The 23,459-nt window shown below is 33.1% G+C and overlaps 1 protein-coding gene across 1 annotated transcript in view; it reads right to left on the bottom strand.

Moving 5' to 3' along the window:
- Positions 1-228: 228 nt before the first annotated feature.
- The window catches only part of LOC148945122 (pancreatic lipase-related protein 2-like), a 27,046-nt gene continuing 3,815 nt past the window's right edge, over positions 229-23,459 (bottom strand). Inside the window, exons 3-8 of the mRNA XM_089099349.1 lie at positions 20,839-20,975; positions 15,554-15,799; positions 12,334-12,555; positions 5,071-5,224; positions 3,035-3,093; positions 229-562 (exon numbers count right to left, since the gene is read on the bottom strand). Coding sequence (XP_088955475.1) covers positions 3,036-3,093; positions 5,071-5,224; positions 12,334-12,555; positions 15,554-15,799; positions 20,839-20,975 — 817 coding nt within the window. The 3' untranslated portion in view covers positions 229-562; position 3,035. The remainder of the gene's footprint in view (positions 563-3,034; positions 3,094-5,070; positions 5,225-12,333; positions 12,556-15,553; positions 15,800-20,838; positions 20,976-23,459) is intronic.

Below are 23,459 nucleotides of genomic sequence, written 5' to 3'. Positions count from 1 at the left end.
CCTAATTGCCTGTATTGTTTTTTTTTTTTTTTTTTTTTTTTTTTTTTTTTTGTCAAATAAGAAGTCCTATGATTACAGATGAATATACACTATAGAGTCATTTTATTGTCTTGTAGGACTCAAAAGAGCAAATTCATGATGCCATATTTAATAATCTTCACTTTAAAGAAATCAAATTCTAGCCCTCCTTCCATGAAATCACCTAGCCAAAAACTGCTTTGATGAAGTGCAACAATTCCTTCGTTCATATATTTATTGATTTAAATCAAAATAAAACACAATATCAAACAGTCCAATATAATTCTTTTCAACAATTCGACATTATACAACTTAGAAAAAAGTAATCGAACAGTTTTGGTAAAGTAAGCACATTAAAGGTCCTCTACTTCAGCAGACTCACTCTTTGACATGAAGACCTTCACTAATTTTTGTAATTTATTTTTATCACAGACACATATTCACTGCTTAGTAAACACTAAAGTATTTTGAGATGGCATTTACATCGTGCTTTCTCTCGTTATATTTCATGTATGATGCATTAACCAATGTCCCTTGTTATGATCTAGAAAAAAAAAATTATTTTAAAACAATTTTATCTAGCCTCAAAGTAAGTGGAACGCACAAAAAAATAAAGGGAGGAGGAGATGAGGGAGAAGATACAATTAGACTGTGAGAGTAATTGACACAGAGAGAGATAGTTAAAGAGAGAGGGAAATTCAGAGATAGAGAGACAAAGAGAAAAGGAGATATAACTTTGGATTACTTCTATTTCCGAACAAAACTTTTAAATGATATGTTCCAGGCACACAACAATTTGAAATAAAAGGCACATTTAGGTATATTTGCTTCACTCAGTAAAATCTTTGCTTGATATATTTTTAAAACATTTTAAATTATTATAAGCTTATATTCAGACATCAGGAGAAAAACCTGATCAGGCTTGATTCTTTCAAATGTAATTGTTTATTGAAACATTAACTGATTGTATAGGTGAGCTAACCCACATAATCAGATGATGTTTCTATAAACAATAAAATTTGAATGAATAACGTCTGTACAGTTTTTTTCCGATGGTGCCTAAAGTGATTCATTCAATAAATTTTGAATTAATCACGTTTGTACAGTTTTTCCGGTGGTGTCAGAAGTGATTCATTCAATAACATTTGAATGAATCACGTCTGTACAGTTTTTTCCGGTGGTGTTCGAAGTGATTCATTCAATAAAATTTGAATGAATAACGTCTGTACAGTTCTTTGCGGTGGTGTCTAAAGTGATTCATTCAATAACATTTGAATCAATCACGTCTGTACAGTTTTTCCGGTGGTGTCTGAAGTGATTCATTCGGTAACATTTGAATGAATCACGTTTGTACAGTTTTTTCTATTGGCGTCTGCAGAAAAAATTGAATTTAGTATTTGTGGTTTGCGTGCTACAAATTAAGCAATAAAAGTGCAATTTTTGGAAACAGAAGACACTAAAGATTCTATTTTTATACAAAATGAGTAAAAAAAAATATAGGGACAAATAGAACAAAATAAGATAATTGGACTTGAAAGAAGATGATCTTGTAGACAAGTCAATTAACTGTTTATTTGAAGTCTTTAACATTGAGTAATTTTAAAAGTAAACATACTAATACATAAAATAGACTTTTAGCTATTCAATGATTTATTCAGTTCTTTCCAATTTGTATTTCTTAACAGATTGTTAGGGTTATATACTTACATAAATTTAATCCTTCAATCACTGGTTTTTACCCAGTTTATTGCCAAAATAATTGCAGTGTTTGTCTAAATTGTTTAAATAGCCCGTTGTTCACATGCTTAGTTTTGGTTTTCGGATTAGTTAGGAGCTCTTGTGGTTGTTTGTTATGCTAAGATTCCCAGAACTTGCAAAAGGTATGCTCAGGAGAAGAAACCCTAATCAAAATGAACAAAGAGACACTGTAAACACCCAGAACCGTCCTAGCCTAGTAGTTACTGCACTGGACTTGAAATTCTGAGGTCAGGGCACAGTTTATAGAATTAACCAGCATGATCATTCCCTATCTCACCCTTTATAAAAACCCGGACCGACGTGCAAGTGCTCCGAAGAACGTAGAAACATAAGCGGCATTATATCTGTTCACGGGTAGACAAGTCAGATTTCTCTTGGAGGCGAAACAATTGGAAATAAGTGGAAACCCGCTATTACGAATAATGCATTTTGTAACCATTTCTCATTGATTGACGCAAACACACTGATACATAACTACACAAACAAGTGGGAGGAGCTTTTTGTTCGCGGCGAGACTGAAGACTAGAAATGATCTGCGATAAACTCACTGGATAATTCTATAAACTGTGGGTCAGGGGTTCGAGTCCTGGTGTCCCCTGGATTATTTGGTTTGGATCAGGGGTCAATGCTGTCACTCTGTAAGCTCAACTAGAGTCGACCCAGCTCTAAATTGATACCTGGAGAAATCTGGAGGAAAAACACGGGAAACGTTAGATGATTTGCACCCAACCACGCATTGCATTCTCGGACAAAGGTAGTGAATCAGGAGATCGGTACCTGCGAAATGCCGATCATTGGTCGGCATGCAAAAAAGTTTTTTTAAGTTGTTGTGTACACCTGAGTTTTTAAATAATGTACATTATTTTGGGAATGGCTTTCGGGATAATTCCAAACTTTTAGCGAGTATTAGGGGTACGGTTTAGTGGACGTCAAATTTTGATTTAAATTGAGGGTAGACTGGCAGAGGTTAATTAACAGACACTGTGTGCACCCATGTTAACGAGATTACATATCTATAGTTAAGTTCCCATTCAAGTACATGTTGCCAAGCACATTCGAGTGCATATGGAAAAGAAAATTAAGAAAGTGGCTCTTTTATCTTATTAAACATTTTTATGCAACTGAAATTGTCAATTTGAGGGAGGTAGAGGCAGGAGGGATGTCCTTGTTTTTCTCTACTATACAAAGTTTTGTAGCCAAATCTCGATACTACTTCATATTGTTAAGAAAAATATTCAAGTATAGAAAACTATCATACCTTATCCCTGTGCATATGGAGAATTCTCGTTAGTTTGAAGGTAGAAATTACCACGAGCACTGAAATAAAAAAAGAGATGATTTTGCACTTATTTGTCATTTTGTTTAACCACTTAATAATAATTTAACACTATACGAACTAGGCTCAAAGTATTCTCTCTAGTCCATTTATTTCCCCTGTGGCACTAGTGCTACTACTACCAACAGTTCGCTCTAATACCAAGTCGCCACCCTGTATCTGAAGGAGATTGAACAATTTGAACTGCATTTTCGAACTCAGAAGAAATGTTAAAAAAATTACATTAGATTTCATACATTTGTAAATCTATGCATAAAAATAAGTAGAATATAAATTTCAATCTTACTGCTTTTACCAAACTTTATGATTTCAACACTTCTACTCATCTATTGATTCTTTGATTTAGTCAGCCTGCTAAGTCTTTTTTTTTCCTTACAGTTTTCTGATATTACGATTTTTCCCTCTTTGTGTTTGTTCGTCACCTTTGAGTTTGTATATTCTTATAACTTTCCTGGCATTATTACTTCTTTTATTTGCGTGTAAATCTCGAAATTTTTGCTTGTGAAAACTGTTCGGAAAATTAAATTTTATCTTAAAATATATTACTTTAATTCTATATGTAACAAAAGTAAAAAAAAAAAACAGAAAAAAACAAATCACGCCAATAAAATGGCCAAAAAACAATTTACTTTTTGGCTAATATAAAAAATAAACGTTTTACAATTTTGTCATAAAAATTAAAAATAAAGCAAAATTTTTAAAGTATATCCAAGATGAACAGAAACAGTAGCATAGCTGTAAAGCACGAAGAAGCATTAGACTATTTATTCCTAACATGTCAGTTATAGAAAACACTTATCCCACGGGTTCCATGTGTAAATGACGATACCAAAAACAAAAAGAAAAGTTTTTGCCCTATATTTCTGCGGCAAAATTTCATTCGTTCTTTGCGCCATATTTTTGTAAGCCAATCATATTATTTCTTGTTTATTTGCCAAAAAGCGAAGGACACAAACTCTGCCTTTTTAATGCCTGATTGGTTTCTGGGTGAAACATTAAGCCAGTAAAAAGAACCAAAAGATTTTCAGTCACAAGATTTCTTACCATAAACTCCCTGTTTCTCTTTATAATGTATTACGGTAATTACTTGGCTAAAAAAAAAAAAAAAAAAAAAAAAAAAAAAAAACTGTTCCTACTTTAGTAACTGAAATAAATGAGCACTTGAACAAGGTCTAGACCCTACTCATCCATCCATTTCCCCAGGACAAAAAAGTATATCCAATCCGACAATCCGAAAATCAAGTCCAAAATAAAGCAAAATCAACATCAATAAGTATACGTCAATGTTCCGAAACCAAGCTATAGCACCTTAAATCTACAAAAACTCTATATTCCCAAGGTAATCACCACATATCGGGGCTCATCAGATGAAAACTCATTGCCTAAATAGGTTTCGGCGCTTAAATTTCATTACCCAGGCAAAATGAGCGCGCCATGCCATAATCTGGCATACCCCTATGTAGTGACACTTATGGAATAATCATAAACAAAATTCAAAATATCCCAAAAATATAAAAATATATACCCCAGAAAAAAAAATTTTATCTGGCACTATTATTTCGTCTGTATTGCTTCGACCCCCAAAATAAAAAAAATGATGGTGCGCATACACTCTATTCATACCAGATTATCTCCTGCCATCTACGTTTGTTTATCTATTTACCGAAACAACCACTGGTATCCCTTATTTTAGATAATTTTGAATTTTTGGGCACTGAAATTAACAACCTGATAATCTAACTTCAGGTTCATTGACAATCAACTTGGGTACCAAAAATAACTTCATTTTTACCGATGGAATATCCTAAAATATACCCAAGATGAACAGAGACAGTTGCATGAACACTTTATTACTGCGAATTATGAATTTTGTATTCACAGTAAGCGAGAAATAAAACAAAAAGTATACTTTCGGAGCTGTAAAGGCCTGAAAAAAAGTTAAAATAAAAGTAACTTACCTTGTAGATACCCCGAGTCCCATATACTCATCTGTATTACAGTTACAACCTCCTGCAAGATATTCGTCGTATGAGCCACATTTTTTTGCCAGAAAAGCATTGGACCTTACGGATTCAATATAATACTGAGGGGCACGACCATGAGAGCATCCAGCTTTAAGGAATGGGAATTTATAAGCGCATGCGTAAGCAAAAAACTAAAAGAAAAAAGATAACTCTTGTGCACTCCTCACAAGGCTACCACCGACAAGAATGAGACCCTGATAGGAAAGAAAAGTTTTACAATTTAATATCGGTGCAATGGGATTTGAAGATCAACGGTGCCGCTGACAGCACATTTTCACACAGAAAACTTAGAATAAAATCAAACGAGTGTAATTTTAGCTTATTATAATTTGGATTTCAATTAAACATCTAAGTTCACTTGGATCCAGACAATTTCTTAATTAGGAAGATTCTGTTTTATTTTTGTTTATCAATATTATTTGTTCATTATAATATGTTAGAGCTACATTGACCTGCAACAAAATAGGCTAGTATTTAAAAGAATATAACCGAACAGACTCTTAGAAAAACTGTTTCTTCTATCTTCAGTTCAATTTAATCCAGAAGCAAACAAAACATGTGAAAATATATAGAACTCATCTTTTGCGTTGAAATTGCCTCAAACACCAAATAAAACATTTTTTATCTGCTGGAACCATCCTAGCTATATTCATATCTTAAAACAGTAATTCTCTAAGACTTTGTTTTTGTCTCAAAAATTAAGTTTTTAGGGAAGTATCACATATTCACCAGTATTGCAAGGTTCAAATATGAAAATAAATAATCAAAACCAAGTAGTTAAATTTAATAATGATTCTCGTCTGCAAGAGTTCAGACATGTACAGTACGTTCCTTCTCAAAGACACCAGCACCCTAAAAGGAAAGCTGCCACAAAAACGGTATTTTTTAGTCACAAAAAAACGAAGTTTTTAAGGCACAAAAAAAAAGAAGTTTTTAAGTCAGTATAAGATTTTAGCCAGTATTGCCGGGTAGAAACGTGAAAATAAAAAGGCAAAACAAATTAGTTAAATTTAGTAAGGATTCTCGTCTGCAAGAGTTCAGACATGTAAAGTACGTTCATTCTCAAAGACAAATACATCCTAAAAGGAAAGCTGCCACAAAGAATGGCATTTTTCGTCACGAAAAATGAAGTTTTAAGAAAGTATAAGATTTTAACCCGTTTTGCCCGGTCGAAACGTGAAAATAAATAGGCAAATCAAATTAGTTAAATTTAGTAATGATTTTCGTCTGCAAGAGTTCAGACATGTACAGTACGTTCATTCTCAAATACAACTACACCCTAAAAGGAAAGCTGCCACAAAGACTGGCATTTTTCGTTACAAAAAATGAAGTTTTAAGAAAGTATAAGATTTTAACCCGTCTTGCCCGGTCGAAACGTGAAAATAAATAGGCAAAACCAATTAGTTAAATTTAGTAATGATTCTCGTCTGCAAGAGTTCAGACATGTACAGTACGTTCCTTCTCAAAGACACCAGCACCCTAAAACGAAAGCAGCCACAACAACGGTATTTTTTATTCACAAAAAAATGAAGTTTTAAGAAAGTATAAGATTTTAACCCGTTTTTCCAGGTTGAAACGTGAAAATAAATAGGCAAAACCAATTAGTTAAATTTAGTAATTATTTTCGTCTGCAAGAGTTCAGACATGTACAGTACGTTCACTCTCAAAGACAAATACACCCTAAAAGGAAAGCTGCCACAAAGAATGGCAGTTTTCGTTACGAAAAATGAAGTTTTAAGAAAGTATAAGATTTTAACCCGTCTTGCCCGGTCAAAACGTGAAAATAAATAGGCAAAACCAATTAGTTAAATTTAGTAATGATTTTCGTCTGCAAGAGTTCAGACATGTACAGTACGTTCATTCTCAAAGACAAATACATCCTAAAAGGAAAGCTGCCACAAAGAATGGCATTTTTCGTCACGAAAAATGAAGTTTTAAGAAAGTATAAGATTTTAACCCGTTTTGCCCGGTCGAAACGTGAAAATAAATAGGCAAAACCAATTAGTTAAATTTAGTAATGATTTTCGTCTGCAAGAGTTCAGACATGTACAGTACGTTCATTCTCAAAGACAACTACACCCTAAAAGGAAAGCTGCCACAAAGAATGGCAGTTTTCGTCACAAAACATGAAGATTTAAGAAAGTATAAGATTTTAACCCGTCTTGCCCGGTCGAAACGTGAAAATAAATAGGCAAAACCAATTCGTTAAATTTAGTAATGATTCTCGTCTGCAAGAGTTCAGACATGTACAGTACGTTCATTCTCAAAGACACCTACACCCTAAAAGGAAAGCTGCCACAAAGAATGGCATGTTTTCGTTACAAAAAATGAAATTTTAAGAAAGTATAAGATTTTAACCCGTTTTTCCAGGTTGAAACGTGAAAATAAATAGGCAAAACCAATTAGTTAAATTTAGTAATGATTTTCGTCTGCAAGAGTTCAGACATGTACAGTACGTTCATTCTCAAAGACAACTACACCCTAAAAGGAAAGCTGCCACAAAGAATGGCAGTTTTCGTTACAAAAAATGACGTTTTAAGTAAGTATAAGATTTTAACCCGTCTTGCCCGGTCGAAACGTGAAAATAAATAGGCAAAACAAATTAGTTAAATTTAGTAATGATTCTCGTCTGCAAGAGTTCAGACATGTACAGTACGTTCACTCTCAAAGACAACTACACCCTAAAAGGAAAGCTGCCACAAAGAATGGCAGTTTTCGTTACAAAAAATGAAGTTTTAAGAAAGTATAAGATTTTAACCCGTTTTGCCCGGTCGAAACGTGAAAATAAATAGGCAAAACCAATTAGTTAAATTTAGTAATGATTCTCGTCTGCAAGAGTTCAGACATGTACAGTACGTTCATTCTCAAAGACAACTACACCCTAAAAGGAAAGCTGCCACAAAGAATGGCAGTTTTCGTTACAAAAAATGAAATTTTAAGAAACTATAAGATTTTAACCAGTTTTGCCAGGTTGAAACGTGAAAATAAATAGGCAAAACCAATTAGTTAAATTTAGCAATGATTTTCGTCTGCTAGAGTTCAGACTTGTACATTACGTTCATTCTCAAAGACAAATACACCCTAAAAGGTCAGCTTCCACAAAGAAAGTCAGTTTTCGTCACGAAAAATGAAGTTTTAAGAAAGTATAAGATTTTAACCAGTATTGCCCGGTCGAAACGTGAAAATAAAAACGCAAAACAAATTCTTTAAATTTAGTAAGGATTCTCGTATGCAAGAGTTCAGACATGTAAAGTACGTTCAGTCTAAAAGACAAAAACAACCTAAAAGGAAAGCTGACACAAAGAATGGCAGTTTTTGTCACGAAAAATGAAGTTTTAAGAAAGTATAAGATTTTAACCCGTTTTGCCCGGTCGAAACGTGAAAATAAATAGGCAAAACCAATTAGTTAAATTTAGTAATGATTTTCGTCTGCAAGAGTTCAGACTTGTACAGTACGTTCACTCTCAAAGACAACTACACCCTAAAAGGAAAGCTGCCACAAAGAATGGCAGTTTTCGTCACAAAAAATGAAGTTTTAAGAAAGTATAAGATTTTAACCCGTCTTGCCCGGTCGAAACGTGAAAATAAATAGGCAAAACCAATTAGTTAAATTTAGTAATGATTCTCGTCTGCAAGAGTTCAGACATGTACAGTACGTTCATTTTCAAAGACAACTACACCCTAAAAGGAAAGCTGCCACAAAGAATGGCAGTTTTCGTTACAAAAAATGAAATTTTAAGAAAGTATAAGATTTTAACCCGTTTTTCCCGGTAGAAACGTGAAAATAAATAGGCAAAACCAATTAGTTAAATTTAGTAATGATTGTCGTCTGCAAGAGTTCAGACATGTACAGTACGTTCATTCTCAAAGACAACTACACCCAAAAAGGAAAGCTGCCACAAAGAATGGCAGTTTTCGTAACGAAAAATTAATTTTTAAGTCAGTATAACATTTTAACCAGTTTCGCCCGGTAGAAACGTGAAAAAAAATAGTCAAAACCAATTAGTAAAATTTAGTAATGATACTCGTATGAAAGAGTTATGACATGTACAGTCAGTTCCTTCTCAAAGACAACAACACCCTAAAAGGACAGCTGCCACAAAGAATGGCAGTTTTCGTTACAAAAAATGAAGTTTTAAGAAAGTATAAGATTTTAACCCGTCTTGCCCGGTCGAAACGTGAAAATAAATAGGCAAAACCAATTAGTTAAATTTAGTAATGATTCTCGTCTGCAAGAGTTCAGACATGTACAGTACGTTCCTTCTCAAAGACACCTACACCCTAAAAGGAAAGCTGCCACAAAGAATGGCAGTTTTCGTTACAAAAAAAAGAAGTTTTTAAGAAAGTATCAGATTTTAACCAGTATTGCCGGGTTGAAACGTGAAAATAAAAAGGCAAAACAAATTAGTTAAATTTAGTAATGATTTTCGTCTGCAAGAGTTCAGACTTGTACAGTACGTTCATTCTCAAGACAACTACATCCTAAAAGGAAAGCTGCCACAAAGAATGGCATTTTTCGTCACGAAAAATGAAGTTTTAAGAAAGTATAAGATTTTAACCCGTTTTGCCCGGTCGAAACGTGAAAATAAATAGGCAAAACCAATTAGTTAAATTTAGTAATGATTTTCGTCTGCAAGAGTTCAGACTTGTACAGTAAGTTCACTCTCAAAGACAAATACACCCTAAAAGGAAAGCTGCCACAAAAAATCGCAGTTTTCGTTACAAAAAATTAAGTTTTAAGTAAGTATAAGATTTTAGCCAGTATTGCCGGGTAGAAACGTGAAAATAAATAGGCAAAACAAATTAGTTAAATTTAGTAAGGATTCTCGTCTGCAAGAGTTCAGACATGTAAAGTACGTTCATTTTCAAAGACAACTACACCCTAAAAGGAAAGCTGCCACAAAGAATGGCATTTTTCGTTACAAAAAATGAAATTTTAAGAAAGTATAAGATTTTAACCCGTTTTTCCAGGTTGAAACGTGAAAATAAATAGGCAAAACCAATTAGTTAAATTTAGCAATGATTTTCGTCTGCAAGAGTTCAGACATGTACAGTACGTTCATTCTCAAAGACAACTACAACCTAAAAGGAAAGCTGCCACAAAGAATGGCAGTTTTCGTCACGAAAAATGAAGTTTTAAGAAAGTATAAGATTTTAACCCGTTTTGCCCGGTCGAAACGTGAAAATAAATAGGCAAAACCAATTAGTTAAATTTAGCAATGATTTTCGTCTGCAAGAGTTCAGACTAGTACAGTACGTTCATTCTCAAAGACAACTACACCCTAAAAGGAAAGCTGCCACAAATAATGGCAGTTTTCGTTACAAAAAATGAAATTTTAAGAAAGTATCAGATTTTAGCCAGTATTGCCGGGTCGAAACTTGAAAATAAAAAGTCAAAACATATTAGTTAAATTTATCAAGGATTTTCTTCTTAAAGAGTTCACACAAGAAAAGTACGTTCATTCACAAAGACAAATACACCCTAAAAGGAAAGCTGCAACAAATACTGGCAGTTTTCGTGACAAAAATTTAACTTTTAAGTCAGTATAAGATTTTATCCCGTCTTTCCCGGTCGAAACGTGAAAATAAATATGCAAAACCAAGTAGTTAAATTTAGTCATGATTCTCGTCTGCAAGAGTTCAGACATATACAGTACGTTCATACTTAAAGACAACTACACCCCAAAAGGAAAGCTGCCACAAAGAATGGCATTTTTCGTAACAGACAATGAAGTTTTAAGAAAGTATAAGATTTTAACCCGTTTTGCCAGGTTGAAACGTGAAAATAAATAAGCCAAACAAATTAGTTAAATTTGATAATGATTCTCGTCTGTAATAGTCCAAAAATTTATAATATGCTCATTCTCAAAGACAACTACAACCTTAAAGGAAAGCTGTGCATTCATAATTTTTTTGTTGTCCTATGATCTAGCTTATTTTAGTTGAATTTCGTCCCCGTTTCTTTTTTCTTTTCTTTTTTTTATCCGGCACTGACTTCTATAAGAAACCACATTACTGGATATGGAGCTTTTCCCATTACAAATTGAATTCACAGTATTCAAAGTAAACACGGTTGTGTAAGTTTCTACTTAGCCATTAGCTTAAAAAGCAATGGATATAGGGTAATAGAGCTAAACATATTCTAAGGAAGGTTAAAGGTCTGATAGAAAAGAAAGTAAATTGGAGTACTAATTAAAAATATGGCACTGAAACTTATTCAGGAGGTTTAAATGCACAAAACAGGAATTTACTTATTACTTTGAAACTATAATTTATTATTTCAGTCTGATAAATATTATCAAACACTTAAAGGTAACTAACCGTAAGCAAGGAGCGACTTGGCTCAACAATAGTCGAAACTCTAAAAAGCAAAATTTTGGTAACAATGCTACATCAAAAGATTTGGCTTTTATGCTGATTCCAAATATATAAAATTCATTAAGTTTAATGTTACCCGTCAAAAAACATAAGCCTAAGAAAACTTGCCTGCTTTTCGTAAAAAAAGGGGGGAACACCCAAAAAGAGTCAAGCAATCTGAAAGAAAACCACGCCATCAAATTCAGCATATCAGAGTCCTCTACAGTACAAGTTTTAGACTCCCCTCTACGAAAATAGGGAATTTCCATTTTTTTTTTCCAAAAGAAAGATTACGGATATGTGTTAATCTCTTTTTTTTCGTATATTTGTATTTTTTTTCCCCAGGGGTGGTCGCATCAAACCAATGGTCCTAGTGAAAATTGGAATAGGATTCATTCGAACCCCGTGCAAGAAAAAGACCTTACAGAATATAATTTCATTCGCAGAATATGCAATGATTTGTTATTTCGGCGTTACATAAAATACATTCGAGGGGAACATAGAGTATCTGGGGTGCTACTCTTGTTTGGAATTTTAGTATGAACAACCCAGCGCTAGAAAAATGTCTTTCATAACATAATGTAGTTCTTTTAATTTTAAAATAAATTGTCATGCCAATGTTGCATAAGACAAATTCAAAGAAACTATTTTGTATCCACTGTTTGTGGTGCTAATCTTGCTTGTGCATTTGCTATGGACGGTTCAGCGATAGAGAAAGATCGTTCAGCTTCTGCAACTTTAGGCTTTAATCTCCATATGCATATTATTAATTTAGAATGTAATACCATTTGGTGAATTTGCATGCAATAATAATAATCATGCTAGAAACTAGATACTTACAGATCAAGTCATTGATATTTTTCCCATTATCAAAACAGCCAGGTTGCACTCGACCACCATTCACGAAGAAATCAACATGACCGATTGGATCAAGAAACGACAAACCTCCTTCAAAAAGTGATCCTGAATTCGTGTGAATTACATCAATGAAATCAGCGTCACTTGAATCAAGGCGACGATCAGTATTTGTAAAGCTGAAGGAGGGTAAGGCAGGATCCAGTCCTAACGAAAACATTTAAATGCTTAAACCATTGCTGTGTATTTCCGACATTTTTCTTTTTAAAGCGTCCTACATGCCTTGAAAAGGGTTATTGTTTGACCAAAAGGCATCTACCTTGTCCTTCAGTCTTTCAAACAGGATTACATTTGCTTGAAAATAATACCAATTCACTTAATGATTCGTCAAGGTATGTTTTTCTGGCCCATGAAATTGGCACCCTACCCTGAAATTGCTACAGTCATAATGTTAAAAATTGTCTTTTATTACTAAATGATAAACAATGTTAAAAACAGTTTCATTTTAAGCACCCCTAGTATTGTAATTTTTTTTAAGCTTTTTTTCTTAAATTTCAGAAAAAATCGTTGTTAAGTAAATACAGTGTTCTCTACAAAAAACATGACTGATTTTCAACATTTATTAAAAAAAAAACTCCTGAGTAGTAAAACTCTTAATTTCAAGGCCAAAATCCTGATAGAAACTATTTGAAAAAAAATATATACATTAGACAAAAGTAACTGATAACCTTATTACATGGACAGATTCAATATATAATTTTATTATATCTGCACATAATAGCTCTAAGCCTAAAAAAAGTTTTCGCCCGGTACAAAATATTTTTAAATTGTGTTTATCTAATGAAACTATTGTGGCTAGAAAGAGACTTAAAGTCAAAAGAAAATAAAGACTATGACTAAGCTAGTACGTCTAATGACGTACGTCATTAGGCCAGGGGCGGATTCAGGGTTTCTTTTAAGGGAGGGGGGTGCAAAATAGATTGATCAGATAAACTTGCGTTAGGAGAAAGTTTAATTAACGCAAACTTGCGTTAACTAAGTAAATTACACTACTTTAGACTACCTTAGGGGGCGCACACCCCCATTGCCCCCCCCCCCCTTCTGGATCCGCTACTGCATTAGACGTCGACGTAAGCTAGTACGTCAAGATTACGACTTTCCTGTTCACACTTATACTCTCATTATTCCAACGACAATTGACAAAAAACGACAAAAAATATTCTTTCTTTACACAAAAGCTGTATTTAAGTCAGATTTAATATATAAATTTATTACATACATATGATCTAGTTCTGAGCCCAAAGTTTGTTTATTTAATCAAGAAATTAATTCGCATAAAAGTGAATTAGAGACAACAAAAAACTAACTAATAAAAAACTACCGTAAGACTAAGTATACGATTAGAAAGCAATTTATATTAACATTATATTACAATTATGCTAATAACTTTAAACTATTGCTATGTTTGTTCTGAGATCACACATCCCATAAATGGTAAATGAAAAACAAGATTTTTTTAAGGGGATTTAATTTTTTGGACGTTTCGAACAATTATTTTGTCTTTTTCTTTCATTTGCTTAGCGGTCAAGAAGACATGGACAATTGACAAGGATATTTAATCTCTAAATAAGCATTGACATTTAAGACCTTTTTAGGCAAAAAAAAGATGCTTGGTCAGTAAGGGATAAGCTTCAGAATTACTTCCTTTATTTCTTCGGATCTCATCTTTCTACGCCAATTGTGCCCCCCCCCCTAAAAAAACTCTATCTCCTTATAGCTGCTTTGAAGCTGCTCTGAGAGATGGGAATGAAAAGTTCCGGTCGATAACAAGTCAATAAGGCCTTGTTAGGTTTAGCCTGCTTAATGCTTCACAGACCTCCTATTCAATTTTTTGAATGTCTCAAGAGGATGCGGAAAAAATTATCGTCCCTTTTAATATATATAAGTTCAAACAGGGATAAAATCCTTTGAATAGACAGTGATGATGATAACAGTGATAGAAATTCACAAAAATGCCAGATATTTGGGTCACATATGCAGTGACCGTCATCAGTAGTAATATATGACCGACAATCAGTTCGGTCATATGTGACCGAAATATCTGGTATTTTTGTGAATTTCTATCAGTTATCATCATCACTGTCTATTCAAAGGATTTTATCCCTATTTGAACTTTTATTTATCGTCATGAAAAGACAGTGTGGTATCCGAAATTATCTTCGTCCCTTATATTTGTTTTTTCAGTCTGTGCGGCCAAATTATTTAGAGTTGATTGGGCGGTCATGCCATAGCTTTTAGGGCTCTGGTAAGAGATATGAATCAACTACGGAAAATTAAAAGCCTACTTATACTTTAACAGAAATCTTAGAAGAGTCATTGGAATTCTTTCATATTTGCAGAATATAGGTGTGTTCAGATTTAATGAAACTCACATCATTTGAAAGTGTGAATTTTTTTTCGCTTAAAAGGAGCGGAATTGTCTTTTTAAAGTTCAGGAAAGGACAGTCTCTAAAAATGTTCTAGCATACCTTTTTGGAAAACCTTAAAAATCAGGTCAAAGGAAGCATCATCTGAGTAATTTTACAGCTTTGGAAGTTACCTGTTATGCTACCCGCCTTGACTGAAAACCTTACCGACACAGGGCAAGTAATATATATATATATATATATATATATATATATATATATATATATATATATATATATATATATATATATATATATATATATATATATATATATATATATATATATATATATATATATATATATATATATATATATATATATATATATATATAAAAATATATATAAATATATATATATATATATATATATATATATATATATATATATATATATATATATATATATATATATATATATATATATATATATATATATATATATATATATATATATATATATATATATATATATATATATATATATATATATATATATATATATATATATATATATATATATATATATATAATATATATATATATATATATATAGCTCTGTGATGCTGGAAAAATTCGCTGATGGAAAATTTGTCTTTGAGACGGTCAGTCACCGTTGAGACTTGCAAAATGATTTTTAAGGGATTGAATGACCTTAAGGACGGATTGACTATCAGATAATATATAGATGTCCCAACCCACATCTGTCCTGTAATTAAAAAACAAAAAAGAAGTAATTACCGGAAATTCTGGATACAGCGCCACTGACAGCGGCACCAACGGCACCTGCAACGTGTGCACCAAGACTGAAACCAATAATATGAATATCCTTAATATTTGCACCATTTGCCACAAGTGCATTGACGAGAGATGCTGCGTAAGTTCCAACTTCAACAACAGCATAAGCAGAAGAAAAGTAGTCGAATGACGCAGCGTCTATTCCCCAATCAATACTGATAACATTATAATCTCCTTGGCTAAGAAGAGCTGAAATTATTTTTAATTAGAAAAATGATTTAAAAAAAAAAGTATTTTTAAATTGGACAGGTTAAGGAATAAGATACAAATATCATTTTTTTTTTTTTTTTTTTTTTTTTGCTTCGAGTTTTCTTCAAAAAATTTGACATCCTAAAATACAACAGATTTACGTCTTACATCTCCTGGACACTTGAAATTTTAAAGAGCCTTGGAATTTTTCCAGGATATTTTGGTGATTCTTATATTAACTGAAAATTATGAGATATTATTGAATTTTAGACAACTTTAGAACGTTAAAGCAAGCTCTAAGGATACAACCAAATCCTCAAGAAGTTGTCGGTAAGTTTCAAATCTACAAGCTTCAGGGACATAAACAAATAACAAATCGGAATGCTTCCATCTCTCCTACAGAAACTTTTGTCACTAATAATGATGAGTCTGCTTATAATAAGCCCGTGTATACCCGTACTCGAAAACAAAAGTATATTGAAGAAAAATTGAGGAAGATGTTAAAATAAATAAAAAGATATTCCACATCCAGGTTGTCAAAAGCTTGTGTCTGCAATATCCTAGTAAAGGCTAAAGGTATTAATCTGAACCTTTCAGGAAATTTTGAGGGTGTTTTGAACTAAACTAAACGACACTATGTGCAATCAGGTTGTGGAAAAGAAACATTTACAATACCCCACGAACGACTAAGGGCGTTAAGTTAAAACTTTCAGAGAATGCTGGGGGGATGTTGAACTATACCAAAAGACACCATATGCACCTCGGTTGTTAAAAGACGTGTCTACAATATCTCAGGGACCGTTAAGGACACTGATTTGATAATTTCAAGGTAGGTTGAATTGTACTTAGGGCTAAATGAAAACAATCAGGTGTTAAAAAGGCGTACCTGCAATATCTCAGGACCGGCTAACGGTTAAAGATGAAACTTTCTGGCGATGTTGAGGGGGTTGTTGAAATAAATCAAAATTTATAGCACATCCATATTTTCAAAATAGCGAATTTTTAGTATCTCGTGTAGTAACGAGGCTATAAATTAACAGCTTAAGAGACGCAGCTGAAACTTCGAAGGAATATTGGACGGAAAAATCAAGTAAAATTCAAATTTTGACTTGAGGAACCAAGGGAAACCTATTAAGGGACAATAAACATCTAAAGAAAATATGTTTTTTCGGATTCTCAAAGAAAAAAATACATTTTTTATGTTGATGTACTTAAAACTTCAAGCCACGAGGATACCACAAATAAAGATCTAGCTCCAAGAGATTTTCAGCCGGAAATAAATCTGGTTGCATTTAATCTTCACGTCCTATTTCTATATTTAATTTTAAAATAGAAAATATGAATTCATTTAAATTAATTTTGACTTGAGGAACCAAGGGAAGCCTATTAAGGGACAACAAATGTCTAAAGAAAATATGTTTTTTTCGGATTCTCAAAGAAACCATTACATTTTTATGTTGATCAAACAGTTCGTGGTAACAAACTGTAAGTAAAGAGCGACCCGGCTCAATGGTTATTGAAACTCTAAAAAACGGAATTTTGATACCAATAGATACATCAAAAGAATCAGATTTTAATTCTGATTTCAAATATATAAGTTTCATCAAGTTTAATTTTACCTATCAAAAGTTACGCGCCTGAGAAAATTTGGCTGATTTTTGAAAAAAGGGGACAAACCCTTTAATTATACCTAAAAGTTATAGAACTTCAATGAAAATCACACCATCATATTCAGCGTATCAGAGAACCCTACTGTAGAGATTTCAAGCTCCTATCTACAAAAATGTGGAATTTTCCATTTTTTGTCATGGGGGAAGGGACATTGCTATGAAGGGGCCGCCGGATTTCCCATCATTATTTTTTTTAAAAAATCAGAAATTAAATATAAAAAACAAGTTTTTCAACTGAAATTAAGGAGCAACATCAAAACTTAAAACGAACAAAAAAATATTAGCTATATGATTGGGTTCACCATCTAGTCAATGCCTCGCTCTTTAGACCAAAGATTTTTTTTGTACTTTCATAAGAGCTATTTATTCTAATTAGTCCTTAAGGGGTCATTTTTAAAGAATTGGAACAAAGTTCGAACTTAAGCTTAAAGAGCAAGGTATTGACTAGGGGGCAAACCCCCTAATATACGAATTAAAAATATATAAATATAGAAGTTCGTTACGTAAGTTAATTCGTAAGTTACGTATATTTGTTACTAGTAAAAACATTCGTAAATAAAATTCAACAAGTTTCAAGAAAGCCATTTAACCAAACTAAAGTAAATTAATGTACAAATTTTGTTTTAATTATTCATGCACGGTGAGCCAAAATAAAAACCTGCATTAATTGAAAAATGTTCAAAAATGAAATAAAAAAAAAACAAGTATATTTTAACTGAAAGTAAGGAACGACGTTAAAACTTAAAGCTAACAGAAATTATTCCGTATATGAAAGGGGCTGTCCCCTCCTCAACGCCTCGCTCTTTGCGCTAAAGTTTGACTTTCTCACAACTCAATTTTTTTAAAACAATAAAATTTTGTTTTAATTGCAAATTTTTTTAATTAACTTTAACGAAATTCACACCATCAGATTCAGCTTATCGACGAACATTATTAAAGAAGCTTCAAACTCCTATCTACAAAAATGTGAAATTTTGAATTTTTAAATAACTTTAACGAAAATTACACCATCACATTCAGCTTATCAGAGAACCCTATTAAAGAATTTTCACGCTCCTATCTGGAAAAAGTTGGAAATTTGCATTTTTTGCTCGAAAAAAGATCACGATACGCGCCCTCCAAAAAATGGAGGGCAACTAGGCCCCCTCCCACACGCATTTTTTCTCAGAGTCACCCAATTAAAATTTTGAGATAGCCATTTTGTTCAGCATAGTCGAAAATTTAATAAATATGTCTTTTAGGATGACTTAATCCCCACAGTTCCCAGGGGAAGGGCTGCAAGATATGAACTTTGCCTATTGCTTACACATTGTATTGGTTATTGGGAAGTATACAGACATTTTCAGGAAGGATTTCTTTCTGGTAGGGGGGGGCTGGAGGAGGGGGTTACTCGGGAGAATCTTTCCGTGGTCGACGTTTCTTTGGGGTAAGGCACATTTCTATGAAGGGTGCGCCGGATTTCCAAGCATTATTTAAAAAACGATCAGAAATTAAATTAAAAAAAAACAAGTTTTTTCAACTGAAAGTAAGAAGTAACATTAGAACTTAAAACGAACAACAATTATTGCGTATATGAGGGGGTTCTCCCCCAAGTCAATACCTCGCTCTTTGCGCTACAGTTTTTTTAGTGCTTTCAAAAGAGCTATCTATTCTAATTAAACGGCCTTTGTGATTCAGGGGTTTGTGAATTAAAAAAATGTTTAACTTTTAACGTAAAGAGCGTGGTATTGACTAAGGGGAGAACCCCCTCATATACGTAATAACATATACGCAATAAAAACAATAAAAAAACAAGCGACACGGCTCAATAGTAATCGAAACTTTTAAAAACGGAATTTTGATGTCAATAAATGTATTAAAAGAGTGGGCTTATAATGCTGATTCTAAATATATAAATTTTATTAAGTTTAGTATTACTCATCAAAGGCTACGAGCCTGAGAAACTTTACCTGATTTTTTAAAGAGGGAGGGAACATACCCTACAAGTAAACGAATTTTAATGAAAATCCCACCGTCAGATTCAGCGTATCAAAAAACCATATTACATAGGTTTCAAGCTCATATCTGCAAAAATCTCCAACTATATCTGCAACGCATTTTTTGCCAGAAGAAAAATACACGAATATAGAAGTTAGTTACGTAAGTTAATTTGAAAATTACGTCAGAACCAAATTTAGAGACAGCCATTTAGCAAAAGAAGAGTAAAATTTTTTATGCAAATTTTGTTTACTTATTCAATGACGGTGAGCCAAAATAAAAGGTGCAATAACTAAAAGCGATTAGAAATTAAATTAAAAAAACAAGTTTTTTAAACTGAAAGTAAGGAGCGATATTAAAACTTAAAGGGAACAGAAATTATTCCGTATATGAAAGGGGCTGTCCCCTCCTCAACGCCTCGCTCTTTGCGTTAAATTTTGACTCTATCTCACAACTTTATTTTTTAAAATAATAAAAAAAACATTATCGTAAAGAGCGAGGCGTTGAGGAGGGGACAGCCCCTTTCATATACGGAATAATTTCTGTTCGTTTTAAGTTTTAATGTCGCTCCTTACTTTCAGTTTAAAAAACTTGTTTTTTTTTATTTAATGTACTTAAAACTTCAAGCCACGAAGATACCACAAATAAAGATCTAGCTCCAAGAGATTTTCAGCCGGAAATAAATCTGGTTGCATTTAATCTTCACGTCCTATTTCTATATTTAATTTTAAAATAGAAAATATGTACATATTGGTTATTATGATAATTTCTCTCGTTTCTTGTTCTTTTACTTGTATTATGACAAATAAAAACACACTGTTCGAAATAAGTATTGTTTTCAATAAAGCCCTTATGAACAATGTCCAAATTTCAAAAGACCTATTTGACTACTACACTCAATTTGTGATGATTATGTTAAGTATATGATTATACCAATCTTAAACTTGCTCTCACAATTCTATATAATATTGTATGTTTGTCAATTCGTTACAGTATCATTATATCTTTAAATCTTATTTTTTGTGTGTCTGTTTGCGGACCCCCCCCCCCCACACAAAAAAAATTAAGAAAAAAGGCTGAAGTTTAGCAGTATTTTGCCCGAAAAGGTGTCGTAATTTACAGCAATATAGTAATAACTTACAATTATTGGGCACTTTTGGATACTAATGGACAGCTTTGACATTTAAAATTATACTATTAATGGTTGGAGGGGGGGTTGAATTTTAGTATTACTGAAAAATTTAAAAATATCCGAGAAACCTCTTGGCCATTGTAATAAATTTTTTAATAAAATTTCTGATTACATAATGGCCTCAATTTTTATTTTTGGATATTGAAAGACATTAAAAAAGGGAGTAGATGTGATTTTAGCTTAAGAATGGAACTACAAACCGTCTTTCATTTGGGTGACAAACATATCCAGCCCATTTTGATTCCATCCGTGAGCTATAACTTTAGTCTGTCTACCATTATCAAAGTTCAATCCAAGCTGACCAGGATGGATGCTTTCATAAGAGCTTGAATTGTCCCTAAATGAAAAGAATATGAGCACAAATAGAATCAAATAATAATAATAATTTATTTGTGTTCACTTTTTATGTAAGAATTTTTTTGAAGGAAATTTTTAAGCAAGAATTCCTTTGAAAACTTTACTTAAACTAACAAATGCCAAGGTGAAATTTGTTTGTATTCCTAAATTGTTGGCTCCCGGTACTTCTAAGTAAGACTTCCAGGTACTTCACCGGTCTTTTCAAGTTCTTCATCAGGTACTTCCAGGTACTTCGCAAGGTACTTCCAGGTACTGCACCAGGTACTTCTGCACTGTCTGTCGCTAGTCTTTTACATCGTTCCATTGCAAAGTTTCAAATAACTGTCAAATCTTTTGAGACTCTTTTCTGTATGGTTATCCCAACAGAAGCCAATGAACTCTAAAGGACAGTGCATTCTTCAAATGTAGAGATGAGGCGAAGCACCCTATACCCATCATACGCATTGGATGTGATGCTCCAGCATAGAATGGACCTATGCAGAGTTTGAAGCAGACGATTCTTATGACCTCACGACTGCGCATAATCAAACTAAGCGCAGCTAGGAGATAATCAATACATATGTGATTAATCCAGATTTCTTAGTAATATTTCCTTTTCTATGTGTTTTCTCGACAGTCTCGATATCTTAAGATCCATAGATCTTAGATTATAGATAGTTAAATCACCTTTGCCTAAAAACACATCTGATATATTAATTATGTATAAGAGAAAACAAGTAATGTTTGAGGTTTTTGCAGGTGCAATTCTTGTTTTCTTCTGGATATTGAATATTCCCTGAATGTTCATCGTAAAAAAAAGGCTTCCACATAGTAGGGAGGAGTTCCATAATACAGCAGTCAAATTAAATTTGCCCAAAGGTAAAAGAGATATTGGCTAAAAGGTCATTATTTGAATGATCTTAAGGGTATCCTTTTGTGTCTCAATGACTCACCTAAAGGGTCTATCAAAGCATCTAGGTGGGGCAGTAGTTGACGTATTACTCGATGAAACATTGCTCAATTGCTTCTCAGTTTCAAATTTTTCAAGTCGGAGCTGCTTGAAAAAATCAACCATCAAATATTGAAACTCTGGGGTCGATACAACCCCCGAGGGCCCAGGGACAGGCGTTGTAAGCTATACTCTGGGGATATATATGATTCTTATAGATGGGATGCTCTTATAAACTTCAGAGAGGGCTCATTTGATTGAAAATAGAAAGTTCTACTTCCCTTTCAAGGAGTCAAAAGAGACCGAAGGTTAATTACAAAAGGTACATTTTTAAAAACTAAATTAAGAATAAATAAAAGTTCAAATAGGGATAAAATCCTTTTAATAGACAGTCTTTAATATATCTAATTTCTTCAGACTGAGGAAACATTTGGTATCATCCCATAGATTGTAAATGTCCTATTGTCCTCCCTCTCCCCACCATTAAAAACGATTGCACTACCACTGGTATGGCATATCTTACAAAATCCAAGTCACTAGTACCCTGGATATACAAAAAACACATATCGAAGTTTTTTTCTGTTCCGCAGTCCTAAAACCGAAAAGTGTTTTTTAATTCCCACATCTTTTCATTACCAAGCAACAGATCACTAATCAAGAAAAAAGTAAAAAAAAGCTATAAAATCAGTTACTTCTTTAACACAATCAGAGTACCAAAGATATTCTCTTACAATTTGATTTTATGCCTTTCAAACAGTTCGTGGTAACAAACTGTAAGTAAGGACGGTTACTACTGAGCCTGTAAGCATGGCTCAACAGTAACCGAAACTCTAAAACCGGAATTTTTACACCAATAGACACATCAAAAGAATCAGGTTTTAATTCTGATTTCAAATATATAAGTTTCATCTAGTTTAGTCCTAACCATCAAAAGTTACACGCCTGAGAAAATTTGCCTCATTTTCGAAAAAAGAGAGCAACATCCCCTAAACATTAATAGAACTTTATTGAAAATCACACCATCAGATTCAGTGTGTCAGAGAACCCTACTGTAGAGGTTTCAAGCTCCTATCTGTAAAAATGTGGAATTTTGCATTTTTTGCCAGAAGAAAGATCACGGATGCGTGTATTTGTTTTTGTTTTTTTTCCAAGGGTGATCGTATCGGCAGAGTGGTCCTAGAATACCGTAGAAGAGCTCATTTGAACTGAAATTAAAATTTCAAGTGCCCTTTTTAAGTGAACCGAAACATTGGAGGGCAACTAGGCCCCCCCACGCTAATTTTTTTCCCGAAGTCACCTAACCAAATTTTGAGATAGCTATTTTGTTCAGCATGGTCGAAAATATAATAACTATGTATTTTAGGATGACTTGATCCCCCAAAGTCCCCGGGGAGGGTTGAAAGTTATGAACTTTACCCAATATTTACATATAGTTTTGGCTATTGGTAAATATGCAGACGTTTTCAGGGGGATTTTTTTTAGTAGTGGGCGGGGGGGGGTTCGAGGACTGTGTGGTCGGATCTTTACATGGAGGAA

This window comes from Artemia sp. Qi Xiang Cuo, chromosome 13 (assembly GCF_049724085.1).
Source record: "Artemia sp. Qi Xiang Cuo chromosome 13, ASM4972408v1, whole genome shotgun sequence".
In the NCBI taxonomy this organism is placed as follows: Eukaryota; Metazoa; Arthropoda; class Branchiopoda; order Anostraca; family Artemiidae; genus Artemia; species Artemia sp. Qi Xiang Cuo.
The sequence above is the reverse complement of the archived record's forward strand: the minus strand, read 5'-3'. Positions and strand labels throughout refer to the sequence as shown.